The 23,095-nt window shown below is 41.4% G+C and overlaps 1 protein-coding gene across 28 annotated transcripts in view; it reads right to left on the bottom strand.

Moving 5' to 3' along the window:
• DOCK9 (dedicator of cytokinesis 9) overlaps nt 1–23,095 on the bottom strand; it is a 283,449-nt gene that overhangs the window by 179,071 nt on the left and 81,283 nt on the right. For 7 of the 28 annotated variants that reach the window (XM_027590624.1, XM_027590628.1, XM_027590632.1 and 4 more), the window contains exon 1: nt 2,572–2,697. The exons of 20 other annotated variants lie outside the window; for them this stretch is intronic. In XM_027590624.1, coding sequence (XP_027446425.1) covers nt 2,572–2,697 — 126 coding nt within the window. Of the gene's footprint in view, nt 1–2,571; nt 2,842–23,095 lie in introns of those variants that run through there. One more of the 28 variants, XM_027590616.1, reaches the window with a different exon arrangement.

Below are 23,095 nucleotides of genomic sequence, written 5' to 3'. Positions count from 1 at the left end.
ATTGAATACCATACAGCCATTAAGAATAATGACATAAATCTAGCTATGATGACAAAGAAAGATGTTTTTGATATGTTCTGGGAGAAAATTAATGCAGAAATCTATAGTATAGTACACTTGCCAAACACACACACCACAGTAAGTTATATTTTTATATGCACAGGATAAACTCTGAAAGTATATACGATACACCAGCAGCACTTCGCTGGCTCAGTCACAAGAGCATGCAACGCTTGATCTCAGGGTTGTGAGTTCAAGCCCCCCGTTGGGTATAGAGATTACTTTAAAAAAATAAAAACAAAACAAAAAAGAAAGTGTATACACCAAATACCTAATTTTGGACACTTTCGGACTAAAGGCAAGGGCACTTTATTTTTCCCTATTTCCACACTATATTTATTACACGCACTCATTACTTTTATGCTTTCTAAACTATGTAACATTTCCCCCAAGGACTGACTGTGTACATAACTAAAATCAGCAAAACCGTGATTTTAAAATGGTACCTCTTGAATAAAGTAAGTTACTTACATTTAAATGTTACAAATGTACTCTCACCAAGGACCTGGGCTGCTGACAATAATAAGGAACAGCACTATAACAAATAGATCTCATGACTGTGCTGGCATACTTTTTAAAAATCATCTTGGAAAAAAGGCTGTACTCCAAGCAGTTTACTGAATTCTCATTTGCCGTGAGCAGCCACAATCACAAGTAAGATCTGCCCTGGACAGAGGCCCTGCTGAAATATCCTTGCTTCTCTTATCCATTATTAGCTCTTTTTCATCCTGCTTCCCCCAGTGGAAGAAACACTATCAGATAAGAAAAAGCTTCTCAGTGTGTCACTGCTACCTTCACCTTTCTCTCACATGTGTCCCTGCCGATGCTCGGAGCCCGAGCTCTCCACACCACCAGCAGCTTCTGGACCCACGAGGTGCAGCTGCAGCCAGCACAGCCTCATCCAGGACAGTGGAAAAAGAACTCCCCATGGACCTGCCTGGGGTGAGACTGACTGAAACAAATAACTGGGACATGAGCTGCTGATGTTTTGAGCAGTAGAAAGAGAAGGAAGTTTTTGTTATTTTTTTTTAAGTAATCTCTATGCCCAGTGCGGGGCTCGAATTATGACCCCGAGATCAAGAGTCACATGCTCTACAGACTGAGCAACCAGGTGCCCCAAGAAGGAAATATTTTAAAAGTCACTTGTGTGATTTAAAAAAAAAAAAAAAATCACAGCATCTTTATATTTAAGCCTCTGGATAAATATTTTTACACATCTGGAGAAACACTGACAAAAGACTTTTAAGAATATTCACAAGGGAACCCAAACCACACAACTTCCTCCAAGAAATCCTAAGTTACATCAGCTAGGAGCTTTAACCAGTTAAATCTACACAGCATGGAAGGGGCTCAAGCTACTCAATGGATAAATGAACTATTGTGCTAGCAGAAAGGAATCCAAGATAATGAATAACATCTCTACACAATATACCAGGGGGAAGAAAACTAAATCACTCGGATGAAAATCTGCAGTGAAAAAACCCATCATATTTACAGACTTTCTCAGTTCACAGTTAGCAATATCATTTTAAAGGCAAAACAATGTAAGGCAGTCTCACGTATCACGGAGGAAAACAATTTAATCCAAATCCAATCCATTATAGGGAAGTTTAAGTTCAGATTATTAAAGACACTAATTGAAAATTAAGTTAGTTAACCAAACACTTTATAACAGCAACTGAACGTCTATGTTTAAAAAAAAAAAAAGTCACTATATAAAATCATTAAGTACTAGTTTAACAATCCCTTTAACAGATCATTTGAAAGGCTCAATTGTCCCCTCGGCAGTGCATGTTCGTGGTTTTCTGCAGTTTGCTTAAAAAATTATGTGCCTTTATTGTACTAAAGAAATTCCGAGAGAGAAGCACAACCTACTCATTGATGATAACAACACAACCATTTTTCACATTCCTCCCTTACAAAGTCTACCAGAGCCCTTTGAATTTATCCCAACTGCTATGAGCTTAGCTAGCTAATGACAAGAACGGAAACGTTTCTATCAGTTGGCTCAAAGTTTAGGTTATTTCTTACTTTGTTCAAGGCTAACCCATTAAAATGATTGAGTGAGGACACATGTAGCTTCAACAGGCGTGTTTCTTAAAACCCCCCAATGTCATCTTAATTTTCACAATAACATAAATATATCATGTAAAAATGTTTTCATCTTGCAAAGTACTTCTTTGTCAATCCCACAGAAGGCGAGGGCAACGTGCCTCCCTGGGTTTGTCTGGCAACCCTGCAGCTAGGTGGGACATAACTTTGAACAATACAAAGTTGTTCTAGACAAAGCAGCCTCCTGGAAACCACGTTCATCCACAAAATGTCAATCTTTCCACCCAGAGAAAAATCAAAGTGGAACCAAAGTGAATCTATAGGAGAAGAAAGGAGAGTTCACAAGAGACAGGCAGAGCAAGTTTTAAAACCAGACTGCCAGAAGACACTTTGCACGCACACACAGTGAAAGCACTTCATGGAGAAGACCACAGAAATGCTGTGGGCGACCGCTCTCACCAGCACTGGCCCGGGGCCCTCTGCTTCCACTTCACCCTGAGCTGCATCCTTGCGTTGCTGGGGGGATTCAATCACCAGCTCCTTCTTGACACTTCTACTACTTGTCCTGCATTTATCAGCCTGCATTCTCGGCTGAAAACGCAAGTCAGAAAGTCTGCAACTGGGACAGCTGCGAGTCCCTGGCCGTGCAAGGCACAAGCATGCCACTGGCCCGAGCAAAGAGAGGAAGCTTCCCAAGCACAAGTGGTCAGCCCGCTGGCTGGGTCCACGGAGCCGGTGGGGTGGGAGGGCATGCCAGCGAGGGCCAGCCTCCAGGGGTGTTACTACTGCTTGGAGAATGGGAGGTTCCCACACGCCAGCCAAAGGAAAACAAACCCGAACTGTACAATACACAGTGTACTGTCTCTCTGATAAAGACCAGCCTCATTGTGTCTGTTCCACACGGCATGGGCCAAATGGAGCCGAATCAAAATAGTACAGTGTTTAAAAGAAAATCAGTCACAGTTAGACTCTTGATTACTTCAAATCTGAAGCTCCTGGAGTTGAAGAGACAGCTAGGTTGTCTGGGTGTTCTAAAATGCCTATAATTTCTGGATGCTTTCCTTCATGTTACAGCTAAGCACCAAATGCTTGGCTGATGGGCAAAACAGGGAGGGGCAAAGAATGAGGGGTCCCATAGCCTATACCTCAGGGGTGTGGGTGTAAGGAAACAGTCCCTCCCTGCATGGCAGACCTCAGCACTGTTTTATGCCAGAAAGACAAGGTTATCAAACAGTTTGATGGGATGCTACCTATCATGGTAAATGCTTTTATTAGACAGAGTATTACTTTAAATCCATCAACAGGTGTGTCAGTAATGAGCCCAGGATGAGATACTGAAAGGATCACAGTAAAAATATAAGGTAGTGTCTCTCCCTTCTGTCACTCAAACACCAGAAATCCAGGGTGCGACTATTAATTGTGTAATAAGTCACAAGGGTTCAACTAGGCTATGAAAAAAAATTAATAGTTTCTACAATAATTTTTTTTAAACTAGCCCATTTCTCAAACTTGGGTAATCTTTCAGGGTAAATATAAACTCACTTGCCAAATCTAGGTTCTAAAACAGTATGATATATGAATTTTAAAAGCCTATCTTCATAAAGTTACAAGAGGACCAAAAAGAAAAAGAAAAACCCAAAGAGCCTCAGTTACATAAATACAGAATTGAAGTAGCAGTTACATCAAAACTTAAGAATTACCCTATAAATCAGAGGCAAGAAAGTCTGAAGCCACACACTAAACAGACTGAGCCTCAGTAAAGTACAGCATAACCAACAATTTGAACAACTTCCTGAAATGGCTTGAGAAGTTCTAAATAGCCCAATTCTGCCTCGATTCCCCATTTTCATTAAGTCACCAGCAGGTCAGGACTTTGAGAGAAATGCTATCCTATTTATTTGGTCAAAATTACTTACATTCTGTAAGTAATGAATAGGAGCTTAAAAGGTTATCTGTTGTATGAACGCTACAAGTGCCCAGCATGGACAATTTACATAATCTTTGTAACAACCAAGGAGGTAACAGGTTATCCCCATTTTACAGACGCAGAAACTGGTGCACAGAAGGGTTACACATGTGCAGAAGGTAACACAGTGAGCAGGGGCAATATGGATCCAGTGTACACATTCTTAACCATGATACTATGAACTAGTTGTCTATTCCAATTATACCAACTGCTAAAAAACAAAATATGTAAAAGCTGCTAATCAGCAGCTAAAGGTGAAGGCAGTGTCTGGGTTTAATCAAGATAATTTAGTGAAGAGGTACAAAGGTAAAAATGGCATAGCACAGTGCCAGGTACAGGTATTCATTTAAAGGGTAACTACTGTTACTGTCGTTATTCCCAGCTGAAGAAATTGGCCCTCATCTTAAATTCTGGACTTTGGCTGTGTGATCTAAAATGACAATTCCACCAACCATGTTGTGACAAGACATCAAAAAATGCTTCAGCAATTTCAAATCAACTGGTCTCTCCAGTTCACTGCTTGATTATGATAGCTACCTTCGAACACTGATCTTGAACCCCTACGTTCATGCCACAAACCTGGCATCTTCTTCTTAAAGTTTTCCCATATTTTTCAAAATTTTAGCAATGAATTGATATTTCTTTTGTAATCAAGGAAAAATACTTTAAATTGGCTCTGAGCTTCCAGGTAGCCAGGACGGACAGAGGTTAGGTTTCCTAATTCATATCACCAAAAGGAGAAAACATACCAAGCTATAAGGCAAGAAAAAAATTTTTTTTTAATTTCTCACACAGAGATTTGCAAAAAAAGGGACTGATTCATGTACTAGTTCCCAACATGTTTACAGGAAATGCAGCAGCAAAGTTCACACTGCTTTCTCACCACCACCTGAGAGCATTATACTTAAATCCTGGATAAAGGAAAGCAATTCTGAGAGCAAGATGGTCGTGTAATCTATCACCTCCAAAGGGTCCAACTTATGAGAGAAGGAAATTTTCAGGACGTAGAGGAATGGAGATACTATTGCCAGATTTGCTGTTCCACAGCTTCTCAGGCAATGTCAAGAGCTCTGGCTCTGCTCTCCTCATTTAGGACAACCGACACTTCAGAAGTCTGCCGGTCTATGGGAGTCACATTGTACAGTATTTAATTCCAGAACCTAAACCTCCAAGTAGGATGTGGTTTCTCTAAAGGGTTCGTGAGACCCATATCTGAGGACATGAGAGTGACATCTGGCCAGAGCAGTCACAAGAGGAAATGCCATCTTAGAAGGACGGGAAGTAGGTGGCCAAGGGTTCCTTTGCAGCATTTCAAAGAACAAGGTATTTCCTGGACCTCTGGATTCAAGTCCACCAACATTTACTGAGCTCCTAAGTTCTTTCACACACTAACTTGTTCAACTCTTACAATAACAAAAACACCTACTAACATGTATTCAAGGTATGTAGAATTTTACTGTTTAAACAGAATAGAGTAAACCCTGTGGGGAAGAAGGATGGAATGAATGCTTCTGTATATGGGCATCAGTTCTCAGGATTTAATATTCACACAAATTACTTATGAAATCTGTATAGAAAATTTATGGAATTTTCCAAGAGCAATTTTTTACTGTAAGGAAGGCTAACTTTAGACTCTACAGCCCCCATTTTCCCCCTTCCACTATAAGATGAAATTCCATCACATTCTGAAAAACAAGGAGCTTAAGACCCTCTGACCCAGGACTCTTACACATGCCTTAAGACTCAGTTTAAATGCCATCTTGGTCCTCCTAGCCAGGATTGATTAGCTCCTCTTCCATTAACCCTCTGGGCATTCCTTTTATTTACCTCTATTTTGGAGCTATTCACAGTCCACCTTTTACGAAGTTTGTATGTGTCACACTCTTTGATGAGACTATAAATTCATGAGGGCAGGAACTCTATCTTAACCACCTTTGCATCTCCACTGTCTTAAGGACTGCAAGCACTCAAAACACGTCTGCTCAATTTAATGCTTATGTCAGTTCTGTGTCACTGCTTATCTTTATCTCCAAAGTAAAATTTAGTAGTTGTAGAAGCATGCAAACGTTTTCATTTGTTAATGGCCCATATTAAGGCAGAAGCATTCAACTCTTCATAAACTGAAACCCAATGGACCATTTACTAATAATCAAAATGCCCCTTTCTCCCAGCTAAGAAAATGTTATCCTGCAAAACTTGCTAGACATTTTTCAGACAAAGGTATACTTGCAAACAGTACAACTGAACATTTGAAGAGTGTGAGTGTAAATAAAACTGTTTTTAGCAATGAATTATATAAAATTTAAAACTGCATTTTGCTGCAGCTAATAATTATATAAGGAATAACCCATACAAGGAATAAACATCAATTACCTCAACAAAATTTTTCACTCTTAGGGACTCTTGCCATATCAGAATTGGCAACAATTAACTTTGAAGGCAAAGATATATATATATTTGTATTATATGTAATACATATATTATATGTTATATATTATATATAATATGTATGCAAATATATATATTTGTAATAAACATATTATTATATATATTTGTATACATATTAGCGCAGAGGCTTTAAATTTTATATATATATGCCTTTAAAGTATATGTAAAGTATATTTAAATAAAGTATATACATATAGAGACATACACACAATTTTAGGTAGAGACTTAAATATATATTAAATACATGTATCTAAATATTAAATAACTGTATATACATGTGTATGTATATATACACATATATACTCCAAAATAATCAGCTCTTTTCTCTTGGTCTGGGAAATGTGAAACAGTAAGTACAAATTATTAAGAAAAACTGCAAAAAGGAGCAAATGACTAAAGATTTTCCACAGTGTATTGTTATTAGTCAGCTTGCTAGCCAAAGAAAAGAAAAGGTGTCAGGAAAATGATCTGGCCTTCTGAGAAAAACAAAAATATAAAACACAGAAGGCATAAGAAGAAGCAAAACAGAAGAGAACAGGATTAGAGGCTACAAATGCAGGGAGTGCAGTAATAAACAGTTTCGGCAGAGGAGGAATATAGTGACAAAAAGAGAAACAGATGTGGTGCAGGTAGAAGTGGGAGAGGAAAGGGTTTTCTGCATCAGACCCTTGAGGCCTCTTACAGAGTTAATATAAAAAAAAATCTGATATAAAGTCTGATGCTCACCTCAATTTTTCTTGTCATCAGAGATTTAATCAAATGATCACAGAAATGGAATATGCATTATCATCTAGCCTAGTGGTTCATAGCCTGGAATCCAAGGCTGAACTTGGGGGAAAATGGTCTATGAACCCTCTAAAATTACATTCCAAATTTTGTGTGTGTTTGTGATTTTTTCTGAGGAGAGGCCCCTAGAGTTTAACACTCAGAGAAGGAGCCAAGGGACAATCACCCACTCACAGAATAAGGAAACAGGTTCAGAGAAATGAGCTAGAGAGCCAAGCAAAGGTTGGGGATACAAAGCTCTTCACTTTAACAGGTTCATACTCTATTTAAATAGAAACAACAACAGCAATTTAAACACCAAACACCAGTTAAATAAACAAGCCATTTGATGGCAATCAGCAGTCTACTCGTTTGCTGAGTGATGGCCAAGTCTGCAAACAGGTCATTATATGAAACGTAATGCCAGATGCAAAACCCAAGGCCAAGAGAGTATACCTCCAAAATAGGGCAAATAAGATAACCAACACAAATTATGTTTTTTGAGAACTTTTAATGACACTGAGAAAATGCCCCCAAAAACATGCACATACAAGACTGAAAAAAATATGACTGCTGATTAACTCTGGTATGTGAGGCTACTAGGAATTTTTTTTCTCTAAAATCTTACTTTCCAAATTTTCTTCAAAAGCACTTATTACTTCTACATTCAGAGGGGAAAAAATGAATACGCTGTATTGCAAGATAATGGTATAGAAAATGCTCACATCGAGGTTTTAGCCCCCACTATACCATTCAGCAGCTGTGTGATAATAGAAAAGTCACTTCACTTCTCTGGGTCCCACAAACTTCACCTATAAAACGAAGGACGTACACTAAAAAATCTTTCCAGCTCTACATGTCTACATGAACTATTCAAATTTCCCTTATTGATAAGATGTGGGGGAAAACAAACCACCCCAATGGAATGATAAACATTTTAAAATCACATTTCCCCACTACACACAAAAGAAAAACACAAAGACCAAACTGTGGATTGATCTATTTCTAAATGTGTCAGATCCTCAATGGAAGATGTCCTAAATGTGGAGGACCCTCCTCTGGTGGAGCAGGGACAGAGCTGAGAGGCTAAGAGATGACAAGGACTACAGGATGTTCTGTGGCTGAGGAGGAGGAGCAGGGGGAGGCCAGCTGCCCTCTCTGTACAGCTCTGGGGTAAGTAAGCTCACAGTACTGGGACAGCAGGGCATAGGCCCTAATGAAGGCTCTGTTTTCAGAGGAGGCAATTAAGACGGGAGAGTCCTTCCATTTCTAGAGATGGCTCTCTCGTACTGGCTGTGTGAATTCAGCACAGTGACTTCACCACCTTGGGGGCCCCAGGTCTCTCCTCTGGAAAACAGGGACCAGAATGTCCACCATTACCATTCTAACTAGATTCTGTGCATTCCCAAGACCCAAGTGAATCATGGATGTGTCCCACTGTGTGTAGGAACATGGACTGCATGCAGCCACAAATGTTCCAGAAGCTTCTCCACCCCCACCCATGACATTCCCTCTCCCTGCTTCTGTTTCTCTACAGCCTCCATCACCATCTGGCATTCTGTATTCTACTTTCCTTATTTGTCTAATCCCAATTTAAAAAAAAAAAAAAGAAGACACTCTGTGAGGGCAGATTTTTGTCTATTTTGTTTACTGCTCTATTCCCAGGTCCTAAAACAGGGTAGATGCTCAAAAAATACTTCCTGGACAAATTTACTGAAAGAGTTAGGTTCCCCGAAGTGTGGATAGAGAGCTTTTACACTCTGCACACCAAGTTTTTGTGTAAACTGTCAATTTACTTTAAACACAATAATGATAATTCAGCCAACAGTGTCAATGATTCGTGTTAGAGGTGGAAATTCACAAAGCAAAGGAAAACATAATGTGCCTGATTTTTCTCAGGAAAGGAAACTCCCAGCCCGAGTTACCAATGCCCCGCCAGCCACACAGCGTCAGCTCTGAGCACAGGGTCCACCCTGAAGGCACCATCCCAGCACATTTGAGCTCCCCCTGTCAGCTTTAAGCACTGCAGCAAGGGCAGGGGGTATGTGGTGTGTACAGAGAAGGGAGTCCATAAATGTTTGCTTAGAGAATAAATGATGAAATTGCCTCACTTTGGTTTGATTCGTCACAGACCCACACCTCACAGGAGTTGAAATGAAGTATTTTCTAACTTTCCTCACTACATGACAAGGGTTGAGGTTAAGGGCTAGGAAATGTATGCATGGTGAGAAAAACAACCAAAAGATTTTTTAAAAGCACTAAAGATTTTCTTTTCAAATAAAATGCCCCATTCCGTTGTAAATGGAAGACAAACGTCCATTCCTTCACTTGTCCCCATATCTACCTCCCAAAGCAACCTAATGAAAACCACAAATACCCACCCTCCAAGTTTATTGGTTCTGTAAAATCTTTGTATGTTAACATTACTTAAAGCATTTCCGTGAGTGTTGATAAGGTACAAAACTGGTGGACCCCCTTGACTTACAGATGATGGAGCTGGGGACAAGCTGGCAGGGGGCAACAGGGCTGATCACTCCCAGGTGTCACAGTTCACGGCCATCAGCTACCTACCCTGGGGGGCAGGAGAGAGGACGGGCCTCCAGGCAAAAGCCGGACACTTACTTCAGCAAAAAGGAAAACACCCGCAGGCTGCAAGGGGAAAGTCCATCAGGAGGAAACTTGGCAAAGTGAGTTGTGGAGTAACTCCTAGGACTTCTGGCTTAACTTAACTTGCATTTAAAAGACAATGACCATTTACAATCATACCAGTTCCCTAACAATAATTGGAAAGTCCCTGCTTTTTGCCGTAGATTATATGCCCTCCATAAGATAAACTCATCAGCAGCAAAGATGATGTATATCCCCTTCTCATCCTGCCGCCTAAATGATGGTTTTCCACTTCTTCTAAGCTCATTGTGATGGATTTCCTATGTGAAATTAAGAGACTGCCAAGGAATAGGAAACAAAGACAGTTTTAGGGGGCTCAAACATTATTCCTGGATGACACATCCTGACAAGTCAAACTTTCCCCTATGAGTGGTTGTAAAAATATGGAACTCATCTAAATGAATTTCTTCGTAGATATGCTACACATAAAAAGGAACCAGAGCAGGAGACACAAACACAGTGTGTGGGGAGGGCCAATGCCAAGGAAGGCACCAAAGCCTCCCTCCTCTGCACTGCCAAGTCAAAACACACACATCACATAACTTGGAAACCGATGGTGGCAGTGGGGTGACGGTGACGGTCATGGAGCTGTGGTACTTTACTAAGGTTGTTGAATAGACCTGTAACTTCTGTTACATTTCTGAAGTTTTATACATGCAACGCAATGGGCTTCAGCTGTCCCCTCTCAAACAAGGGGGAAAAAACTCTTCCAAGAAAAATAATGGTTAAAAGGGAGAAGATGATGTTTCATCAAGCTCTGAAAACTCGAACACCAGTGGCTGTGAATATTCTACTGCCCCTCCACAAAGAGGGGCCAGGTCTTAAAGTCCCTCTGTTGATTCAAAAATAGAAGGTAAAACAGGGATACCTGGGTGGCTCAGTTGGTTAAGCCTCTGCCTTCGGCTCAGGTCATGATCTCAGGGTCCTGCGATAGAGCCCCACATCAGGCTCCCAGCTCAGCGGGGAGCCTGCTTCTCCCTCTCCCTCTGCCACTCCCTCTCTCTCCCTCTCTCTCTCAAATGAATAAATAAAATCTTAAAAATAAATAAATGGTAAAATGAACACAAAACAAAGAAGGTTTCCCATGAGCACTTAGGAGTCCTCCAGGCACACACTTCTTCCATTTATGCTTTGCCAAGACCTAAATCTGTAAATCAATACTTATCATTATTATCATTATTATTTTATAACTCTCACACAAGAATTTCAACACAGAAGAGGAAAAGGAAGAGCATGAGTGGCTTGGGGGATGGCAGAGGTGGGCAAAGAAAACATTGCCTGAGTCCCTACTACGTGCTCGGCCCTTAGCATATATCCTCATTTAATTCAGTTCAATTTAACTCCTACAATAGTAACACTATATTAGGCATTTTTGTTTGTAGAAACGGGTGTTCTTCTAAGGTAAATAACTTAACTTTGCATTGTTACTATGCTTCAAAATTAATCTTAAACCTGGTAACTATATAGATAATTTCATCTCCCTTTTGAACATATATCTCCTTAGGGGAGCCATTGAAATTTAATGTTAATAGCGGTTGTATCTGAAATATGGAACAAAGGCTATTATTTACCATTCTTTCTACTTACCTATATTTTTAAAACGTTCCTTATAATAAGCATGAGTTACTTTAAACACATTTTCAAACTTTTTTAAAGCCATTTATTACTATTCGGGAAATTTAAAAAAATATAATGCATCCAACTCCTCCAGGGGCAGGACTGGGGGGAGGTTAGTGGGGCAAACAATTCCAGAACAGAATTTAAGAGAGCACTAAAAACTCAGCAATCAAGCTAGATGAAATTCAATGAAATTCTCCAGTAAAAATCAAAATTAATACCAAAAAAAGCCACAATAAACAAAACTTAAAATGAAGATGGGATCAGAATAAATGAATGTGATTGCCTCGGGCTCCAATATGGCTCCATTTAGCAAGGGCTTACTCTGTGCTGGGCACTGTGATACACTATATTTATTCCTCAGTCAACCCTGCGACAGGTACTCTTATTTTACAGATGAGGAAACTGAGGCACGGAAGTTAAGGAATTAGTCCAAGGTCACAGAACTGGTCCAAGGTCACAGAGCTGGTACATGGCAAAACAACTTTAAACAACTTAAAGCAGGTGATAGTAAGAGGTCATTTTTACTTTCCTTCACCATAAAAATAAATCAACGACTATGTTTAAAACAGGTCTACAAGGGGCGCCTGGGTGGCTCAGTCGGTTAAGTGTCTGCCTTCGGCTCAGGTCATGATCCCAGGGTCCTGGGATCAAGCCCTGCATCGGGCTCCCTGCTCTGCGGGAGGCCTGCTTCTCCCTCTCCCCCTCCCCCTGCTTGTGTTCCCTCTCTCGCTGTGTCTCTCTCTGTCAAATAAAATAAAATCTTTAAAAAACAAAACAAAACAAAACAGGTCTACAAGTGACCAGCTTGTCAGATAAAGATTTAAACTCAAGCCCAACATACATTCTTCTTCCTAAAACGATTAAGTAATACTGAGGCAATTTGGGCAAAGGACCAAAACCCCACTCCACTGAAATCTCTTTTATTTTATTTAATTGTTCATACTGAGGTGAAACCTCCTAATGGTTCAAAGTATGGAACAGAGTGAGGGAAAGGGAAAAGTTGAGGGCAAAGGCTTTCCTCTCATTTTAATTCCCCACAGGAAGGAAGTAAGAAACAAACAGTATGACCTGGAGATCTGGCTCCCAAAGCAGAGCAGTTTCTCCAGTGCTAAATTGGGATGACTCTCCAGTGACACCCCTTCCCCCCTGTGGCCTCCATGGTCTCCCCTGACCTCCTCACCACCACCTGCCCTGCCTTAGGCACAAAGACCACGGAGTGTCACCTCCAGAAATGCTGCCTGTTAATCTGGAATGTTCCCTTACCACCTCCTGATCTTAACCTGTCAAATGCCTGCTGCCTTCTGTATTATACAGATTCCAGAAACCACCCAAAACTTCTGCATTTGGAATCCTGAGGTATATTTTTCACAGCACCCAGATGATACGTTTGCTAGGGGCTTTCATCCACCTATGTCTGAGAATCACTGATCCTAATTTATTAACCTTAAAGAGACAAGAACACCGCAATGTTTAAACACAGATGCAACATAAGGAGACCTGACTATTGTGTTGTTTTTGCCTCTAGCAAAGCATTAACATTAAGACAGTTGGGAGTTTCCTGGAGGAAGGTTATACTCTGCCTGCCTTGAGTATTTGTCAATGGGCTGGCTGCACGTTATAGGGAAATTTAATTTTATCAACATTTCCTTCGGCTTTTGTTCCCCACATCACCTATGCCAAATGCTTTCTCATCCATCTTTGTTTGATCCTAATTTATTAACTTAAAGGAGACAAGAACACCCACGGTGTTTAAACGCAGACCCAATACAAGGGAACATGGATGGGTTCCCAGACATGTCTCTGCACAGGTATATGGCAGAGACGGCTGTACTTGGCTGCAAGTAAGGGGTGGCATGAGGGTGAGGCCAAAAAGCTTACATATTCTCCAAAGGATGGAACACACACTCTAGGTTTATCAAAACACTGTGGCAGGTTTTGATTCATTAATGACTGATTATTTCTATTAGTTGGACTTTGGGGGAAAACACAAGTTTATGGGTAGATTCTTCCACCAGAATTAACCTTCACCCACCTTCCTCTCTCCTTTCCCCCCCACCCCTGCCAAAATGAAATGCCTTTCAATCTTGAGCCAATAAGAAAGGACCTACAGAGCAGAACAAGCTTCACACATCTCTCAATACTTTCAGTGGTGTGATGGCATACTGAAACTGGATACCTCCTGAAAGAGAATAGGGAACAAAACCCACCCTAGGGTTTTGTGGCCTAGAACCCTTTCACAAACACCTTGTTTGCCAGCTCAGTTACAAGCTCTCATTCAAGTTCAAATTTGTGACCTTTATGGTTGCTAACTAAAAGCAATAAAGCAATCTATTTAGAGAAAGGCAACATGCATTTCTAAGGATTTCCTTTCTCCCCCCCATAAGAGGAATAAGATGCCAAAGTTACATCCTCCATATGTATCCTCCACAATTCCCTGCAATTAAGCCAGGAATGAAAAAAATACCCCTCACCCAATATTACAGGCTTAATGTACTATTATTTTCCTTTTAAACAGAATCTCTTACTCAGATATGTACATTAGATTGATGACAACTTTCATGAGCCTTCCCAGTCTCTGATTTAAGACGTGAAGGCAGTAAAATAAACAAAAAAATCTTAAAGAAGTTTTGTTTGGCAGTATTTTTAAATTGAGACTGTGTTAACACTTTCCCCAACATCTCATTTTGAAGTAACTGTAGCATATTGATTCGGGGGAAACACAGGACTTTTAGATTTACCGCAATAAATTTAAATCAACCAAAAGTGTTGGCAGATCCAGCTCCCCAGACCTGATATGCCAACTCCAAGTCTCCACTTGTTTTGGGGACAAGTGCTCATCAAATGAGGACACCAAACTATCTGATAGTCAAGCTCTTTTCAGCTCAAACTTTCTGTAATTCAGTGATACATAGTACCACTGAGGCTAAGTGGGCTTACTCTGTCCTTCTGGGTGACACTAATTTTGTCATATTCTGCGTGGCCCAGCATTCACCACATAAGAGAATTTTCTTAGGAACATTCACTAAAGTAGTTAATGGAACGCTCTCCATATTTACTCATTAATCCACTTGTGAATGAGCTGATTCATGCATTAACTCTCCTGCCTCCTCCATCAATCGCTCAGCAGGCATTTCGAAACCACGGGGCTTGGTGCAGGACTGAGAGGTAAAGAACACACAATCCAATGGGGGACCAAGGTGAAGAGTTGTAAGCAAGTAACTTCAATACCACAAGTGGCAGAAGAAACAGACTACCTTGTGTTGTCCAATATGCTAGCCACTGGTCGCATGGGGCTACTGAGCATTTGACATGTCACTGGTCAAACGGAGATAAGCACTATGTACAAGATACACACTGGATTTCAAAGGTTTTGTATCAAAAAAAAAAAAGAATGTAAAATATCCTATCCCTAAGTTTTTACTGATTACATGTTGAATTATACTTTGAATATACTGGGTTAAGTAAAACATTAAAATTAATTTCACCTTTACTGTTTTCTTTAATGTAAAATTGCATATGTGACTGGCATTATATTCTTATTGGACACTGCTGGGCTAGATGCTTCCCAGTCCTGGGTTCTCTTGCTGGGCAGACACAAAGACCACAGTTCCCAAACTCCTCAGCAGTTAGGGTGAAACTCTGTGATTGGGTTCTGGCCAAAGGAATATAAGAAATCTGAGGGAGCAAAGTCTAGGTGCAGTTATGAAACAAGGTGCACAACTGTCCCAGCTCGCTCTCTCTCCTTGTGGGCCCACTGAAAGCAGATTCCACAGGAGGCCCTACGCCATGGAGAAGCCACTGATGCGGAGCCACAGATTCCTGAATCATCACACAGAAGACCACTCAACGTATTTCCAATGGGATCTTGTCACAAGTGAGAAATAAATACTTACAGTATTAAGCTACTGCCATTTGGTTACAGGAAAAGTTGAGGGATGATTACCTGCTCAAGAATTCTCAGGATAAGCTTCAGAGGTGAGGTGCATGTGAACGGCGCAGAAACGTGTGGTTCTCAAACTCCATGGGGTCAGAATCACTCAGAGAGCTGGTTACAATACAGACTGCTGGGCCCTCTTTAAATCCTCTCTAGGATGATGGAGTTAAGGAAGAAGACCTGTGTCAGTGCTGGCCCTCCTCCAGGGCTGAGGAGCTATGGCAGCCTCCCTGCCCCATGGCTCCCTCCCATGCAGCGGGTCGGGAGGGCGGCTGAGCATCTGTAGCTCAAGCAGCTCCAGGCGGGGCCGATGCCGCTCGTCTGGGGACATACCTTGAAACCCAGGGTCTTAAAGGATAAGCAAGACTTTGTCAAGCAGTGAAGAGAACAAGAGGCATTCAAGGGAAAGGAACCACATATGTAGAAAAGTCTGGAGGGTTGGAGGAGCATGATGTGTTGGGGAACAGTAAGACTTGCAGCAAAGAATCATCATAGGGCCTGGCAAACAAGTGAGAGGACGGGGGAGGGAAAAAACCCAGAAAAATAGAGACTTATATTCAGCAGTCGGGAGTTTGAATTCTCCTTCCTCAATAACTTTAAAGCAGAACTTTCCTTTCCACAGCATATGCAATAATAAAAATAATTAAAATAAATATGAGTATCTGCTAATACTTCAATTTCCTACAAAATTCCCGGGGAAATGACAGGGGCACAGTATAGTAATTTGACCCCTGTGGGCCAAGTGTGAGACTCCAAAATCCTAATTCTTGGGTCAACCACCTAGTTATTAGAATCTTGTTATGTGACCTGAGAAGTGATGTAACCACTGTGTAGCTGCCGTGTTTGTGCTCTTAGCAGAGGGACATTTGCCTTTGACCTACTTTACAGAAACCTTCGGGAGATTAGATGTGGGAATTTAAAAAAAAAAAACAAAAAAACTTGTGTTCTAGGAAAAGGTATATAATTTACATGCAAAGAGTGTCTATTATTTTAACCAGGCACTACTCAACCTGGTAAAATGCAAATGACTGTCTTGGAGGGAAGCAACCAGAACTGACCAAGAGCATGGAGGAAGGCAGGGACCATGAGGAACAACATAACTTCACTAGGAATCCTTTCCATTGGTACAATTCTTTTTTTTTTTTTAAGTTTTTTTTTTTTTAATTTATTCATCTGAGAGAGAGAGAGCACAAGCTGAGGGAGCAGCAGAGGGAGAGGGAGAAGCAGACTTCCCGCTGAACAGGGAGCCCAATGTGGGGCTCCATCCCAGGACCCTGGGATCATGACCTGAGCTGAAGGTAGACGCTTAGCCAACTGAGCCACCCAGGCGCCCCCTGTAGTACAATTCTAAGTACCCTCCTTTCCATATTCAAGAGACCAAAAAAAAAAAAAAAAAACCCAAACAGTTCCTAACTCACTCAACTGGATTAAAAGCCAGATGTTGATGCCCTCTGAGCAGCTATAAAATATGGCGGTGGAAGAGACAACCTCTTAAACCACTGTTTGTACTGCAACCAAATGAATGCTGAGGAAAAGATTTTAGTGTTTTTCTTTCTAACAGTGCAAAGAGGAAGAGCTCTGTTTGAGCTAAATATATTCTTTACTCAATACAGAAATCTAATGATCCCTTTGCGATCATTCAGAGGGGGGAAAAGTGATTAAAAGAGTTTGTTAAAAAAACAGTTTATTAAATGTTTCCTCTCACTGTACTTAGAATTAGATGAATAATACATGGAATTTGCTTATGTCAAAACTGCAAGGGAGTCAAATGCTTTTACCTCGAAGAGAAAAAAAGTATGGTATTACTTTCAGCAATATTCCTTAATACCATCAAGCTGTAATATGAGAAGATACCTTTTTTGACACCCTTAATTCATAACTTTGTCAAAGAAGTTTCACATATATTGTCAACTTATTTTTATCAGGGCACTGTCATAGGTCTCCAATATCTGTTGTGCCAAGTAACAAATACTAAAATATAAAACCCAAATAACATTAATCACTACCAATGTTTCATAAAGAAGAGTTATTTAAAATACACACCCAAACATACTTGAAACTAGAAATGTCAATCCTAGAATTTTTTTTAAGATTTTATTATAGGGAAATATATTTCCGTGTGTGTGTGTGTATGTATATATAGTATTTGAAAAAGAGAGACAGGGATAGCAAGAGAGAGCACAAGTAGGGAGGAGAGGGAAATGCAGGCTTCCCGCTGAGCAGGGAGCCCCAGGCAGGGCCCGATGCAGGGCCCGATCCCAGGACCCTGGGATCATGACCTGAGCCGAAGGCAGCCACTTAACTGACTGAGCCACCCAGGGGCCCCACAATCTTAGAATTTTTTTTAAAGCTTTTAAATCTTGGGGTACCTGGGTGACTCAGTTAAGTGTCCGACTCTTGGTTTCGGCTCAGGTCATGATCTCAGAGTCATGAGATCAAGCCCTGCATGAGGCTCCACACTCAGTGGGGAGTCGGCTTGAGATAGTCTCTCTCTGCCTCTCCCTTTGCCCCTCTCCCCACTCATGCACATTCTCTGTCTCTCCTTCTCTCTCTCTAAAATAAATACATCTTCAAAAAAAATTTTTTAATCTTTAAGAGCTCCCTGTATTTTACTTATTTTCCTCATTTCTGCACAGATCAGAAACAGCTTTGTCATGATCTGAGGACCAGCACTTGGGAACGTAGAAGGGAAGTAATCAAATGCTCATAGGAGTTCATGGGTGATCACCTAGCTCCTTGCAAAGGGGGCATTTGTGTTGGCTTTAAAAGTAAAATTAAGGAAGCTTCCAGGCTGGTGAACATGTGGAGAGGTGTGGAGAATGGCAGGCCGGAAGACAGCATGGAAGCTCCATGCCCCTTTCCCTGTAGCTTGCCCTTCCCCATAACCTTGCCCTGTACATCTTTTCCATCTGGCCGTTCCTGAGTTCAAGATGCTGGAAAGGGTGAAGCCATATATTGCTGACACCACTCCTGCTTTTGGAACCTAACAAGAATAGAAGCCTACAAACCTGAGTGGCCTCACCTGGGAGACATTTTCATATGACCTGCTGATGGACTAGATAGTTATTGATGACTGAATGAGATTCTAGTAATGTGCCAGGATCCTTTCACCTTTAGGAATGTTTTCTTATAAGCGTTCCTTGTTCGAAGCCCAGGGAGTGGACTGTGATACTCTTATTTATAATAAGAAATCTATATTTGGTCTTTGTCCCCTTTCTGGCACAGAGCTCCTACAAACATAAAAATAAAAAAATAATTAAGAATTGGATTGGTGCTGGGGCGCCTAGCTGGCTGAGTTGGTTAAGTGTCCGACTCTTGATTTTGGCTCAGGTCATGATCTCAGAGTTGTGGGACTGAGCCCTGCATTGAGCTCCATGCTCAGCTTGGAGCCTGCTTAAGATTCTCTCTCTGCCTCTCTCTCTGCCCCTCCCTACCCGCTCTCACTCTCTCTCTCCTCTCTAAAAAAATAAAAATTAAAAAAAAAATGGATTGGTGCTTCAAAATTAAATTTTAAAAAAATCAGTGAACACCAGACTTCATTTACTTCAGAAACATCCAAAATGAAATGCCCAAGGCAGGTGAAGGGCTGTTGGCATGTGCACACTGGGGTGTGCACACAATCTCCCAGATGGAAACTCTGATATAGACAGGCACCTGCTTCTGCCAGTCTCAGGCATGTTTGGAGCACTTACCCTTCGAACTACAGACTGAACCCAAAGCATCAGATATTCTAATCTAGTGGTTCTCAAATGGGGGCAATTTTGCCCTCCTCTGGAGGACACTCGGGAGTATCCAGAGACATTTTTGGTTCTCACGTCTTGTGGAAGAGGGGGTTGATACTGGCATCCAGTTACAGGCCAGGGATTCTGCTGAATATCCTACAATGCTCAAGTCAGCCCCTATAGCAATGAATCATCCAGCCCAAAATGTTGGTAGTGCTGAGACTAAGAAACCCTGTACCAATTCTCTCAAGAGGAATTACTTCTCAAATGTACAGACCTTCTTCTGCAACAAGAAAACCTGTGTCCCAAGTTCAGTATATTCATCCCAGCATCAGATTTTTATATAATCATAACTGGATTACTTATAATCATATGCATACAAATTATATAATATAATTTGCATAATATTATATATATATTATATACATATACACATACAAATACTGACAACTATGTCCCTGATCAAGATCAATTAATTATCCTTGTTCCTTCCTCCCAACTGTGAGCCTGATACGATAATGTCTTGTCTTTTTTTATGTATCAAATGGTAGTTCCTTTTCCCTGTTCTCTCCATACCTTCTTTGGCATGACTTCTGGGAAAGAACTAGGAACATGCTTAGCAAAAATCCAGACCTTATACACGGTAACTGATTCTTCATTTCAAAAATATATAATTATTACATTTTAGAATAGTATAATCTAGAAGGCCAACAATATTAAACACTGTTTCATGTTTTTGTTCACTTTAAATCATAAACAAGTATAAAACCATAAGAAGTTAGTGAGGTATGGTTGCTATCACTTTACAAAGAGGAAACTGTATAAATGACCTAGGGTGTTCTAACGAAATGTATGCACTGAAAAAAAAAAAGTCACTAGAATCTGAATCATGCTGTTAGAAGTCTATCTGCTAGATGGGCAATGGTCATCTACCACGGGGGTCAATGTGCAGGTCACCATCAAGGACACCAAGTGCAACCATGACAGAAACATCTTTTTCCAGGGGGAACCTTTATCTGTGGACATTATATTAACATCATTCAATCATATAAAGTTAATGCCAGGGTAGTGTTTCAAGTGAGAGCATTACAGGGTTTCATCATATATGCCACCAAGTAGGCTAGGAGAAAGGAGATCAGGGGAACCTGTTGACTGCCCAGGGTTTCTACAAGCATACCCTGAGCTCACAATGGAATCATCCAGAAAGCAACTAGCAACAGAATTACACTAAGAGGAAAGGAGAAGATGCTTAACCAATCTGGGGTCAATAAAGCCTTCTCGAAGGAGATACTCTTAAGCTGTGGCTAGAAGGAAGAGTGAATTTGAACAAAGAATGGCTGAATTAGTATGAATTGGGGGTGAGAGTATATGCAAAAGCTCTGGGGGACAAAAGAGCTTGCCCCTTTTGGGGAGCTGAAAACCACTCAGTTTTAGTGCACAGGTCCAGGGGAGAACAGCACATGCTGAACCTGGTAGGGTAAGCAAAGTGCAGATACACTGCTAGATGTATTGAGGATTTTATGTTTTAGCCTGAGCTAAATAGGAAACCATTAAAGGGTTTTAAGCAGAAAATGTCATGTGGCCATAGGAGCATGGAGATGAGAACTGAGTTTCAGATGCAGATATGCAGATAGGAGACCATGAATCGGCACATAGTAGTTAAAACAATCAAAGTGAATGACATCACCTAAGAAGAAGATGCTCGCCCAGGACAGAGCCTTGGGCAACACAGGCAACAGTAATAATCATCATACCCCCTTCTCACCCACACTGTATCCATGGTGCAAACCAACACTACTATGACAGTAGTCACACATCTTTTTCCAGATCCTGAGTACGGACAGCAATTCACCTATAGCTGACTTATACCTTCTAAAATCATCCTAAGCTAAGATCAAGACTAATATTACCTAGTTACTTAACTTTACATCTATTTCTACCCCATATTCCAACTGGACTATGCTTTATAGTTCCTTAATGATCTATACATATTCCAACAATCTACTTCAAAACCAAAGAATTTCTGACTTGGAAGAGATCATCTAATGCAAATCTTCCTTTCCACAAGAGGAAAGGGTAGCTCATTCAGCAAGCTGGTCAAGGTCTGTCCACTCTGGCCACAGGCTGTTGTGTTACAGACGGATGACTATAACCACACTGCCTAATTTCCAATGTAAATTTTTTTATGTTTTATCATAATAACTTGGAAATAAACTGCACTGCCAGTGGTAAAGCTAACAGCACAAACATTCCACAAAAAAATCTTTGCGTGTTCTGAAACCCAAAGAAACTCCATCCGTGCTAAGCCCAATCTATACCCATTTCTCAGATGGCTTAACAGAAAGAAATTAAGAAAAGATATGTGCTCCCCTTTCTACAATCTCTGAACAGGAAAAGAGGCCGGCACAGGGCACTTACTCTAGAATACAACTGCTTAAGGTCAGGAGGTAGGGGAAGGGGTTCCGCCCATGCTGCCTGAGATGCCACACATCTGGGTAACTTAGGGAACAGACCGCAAACTCACTTAGCTGAGGCCCCCCCCATAGGTGATTCCACACTCCCGACTTGTTACACAGGCAGCCTCCACTCCTCTGACATCCTCCATCACCCTCTCAACCCTCCATCCACCAGGCCCACCTCTCTGTCCTTAGACTATTTTCCACTGTTTGCCACGCTCAGCTTCCAGGGTTTCTTCCTGGGAATTCACTTTCCCTGTCTCTGTGCTTTTGTTGACTCACAGCTCATCAGGATGGAATGTAAAGTCCTGAGTGGTCAGGAATACTTTTTGTGCATCTTTGTTGTATCACAGAAAACACTTCCATGTGAGCAGCACACTACTTTCCAACCTTACAGTTAGACAGGGGTTTGCTCCACCTAGGTGTGGTAGCGGCCCAGCCTACCCTCTGCCAACACCACAAAGCCCTGCTAAATCCCCACAATCCTCTTTGCAAAAAGCCCTGAGGAGTTTCTCAGGCTGTGAGGCAGAGGCCAGTCTGCTTTTCCAAGGTGTACTGCACAGCAGAAATACCCAGGATGTGCCCACCCTGACAAACTCTACATTTCCTTTGCACATGGTTGGCCCTCTGTGAATGAGTCACAGATGAGAACAGCTAACACGGGACCTGGGTGGATGGTGGAGCCACAGGGCAGGGATGAGGGGACGCATCACAGAGAAAAGCCAAACAGGGTGTGACGAGGCCGGGGCACACACACACACCTTGGCATACAAGTCTCATCTCACTAAATGAAGCAGAAGCCCATAAAGGTAGGAACCGCCCCACCTTTGTGGTTCCAATGTGCCCCCTTAGGGTATCAACTAAGGGCTGATCATTTGTCCTGGCAGACAGACAAATGGAAAAAGCCTGTCACCAATCATGTGATGAGAGCTTGAAGGCCATTTTAACCTCGAATGCACTTACAGCACTCCTGGCCTCGGTTTCCATTTGAATCACGCAGGCAGCGTCCCAAGCCCAGCTGCCAAAATATTTCAGAGTTTCCAACCCAAGAGACTTGGTAAAATCCATAAAGGAGGAGATGTGCGATTCAGAGAGCTCAGTCTTGGTCAGCACTGCCTCCTTCTACACTGACCTCCCTACTCCCCTCCCAAATGGGCTCTTCCCAGTCTCTCTCCTACCCAATACAGTAACGACACCCTCTAAAGGGAGGTCCCAGGGCTGCTAATAATCCAGCTGAAACTCAGGGCACACAACTCCTCTAGATCATTCAGACTACTCTCTATTACTTACAAAATAGTAAAGGGGAGAGGTGATGGGGCAGGCTGTCCATCATGTTGGACAATCCAAAGCCATCTGTATTTGCTCATGGATCTAAGCAACCAGATTAATCTTTAGGGCTCTTATT

This window comes from Zalophus californianus, chromosome 3 (assembly GCF_009762305.2).
Source record: "Zalophus californianus isolate mZalCal1 chromosome 3, mZalCal1.pri.v2, whole genome shotgun sequence".
In the NCBI taxonomy this organism is placed as follows: Eukaryota; Metazoa; Chordata; class Mammalia; order Carnivora; family Otariidae; genus Zalophus; species Zalophus californianus.
This window is presented reverse-complemented; position numbering and strand designations above follow the sequence as displayed.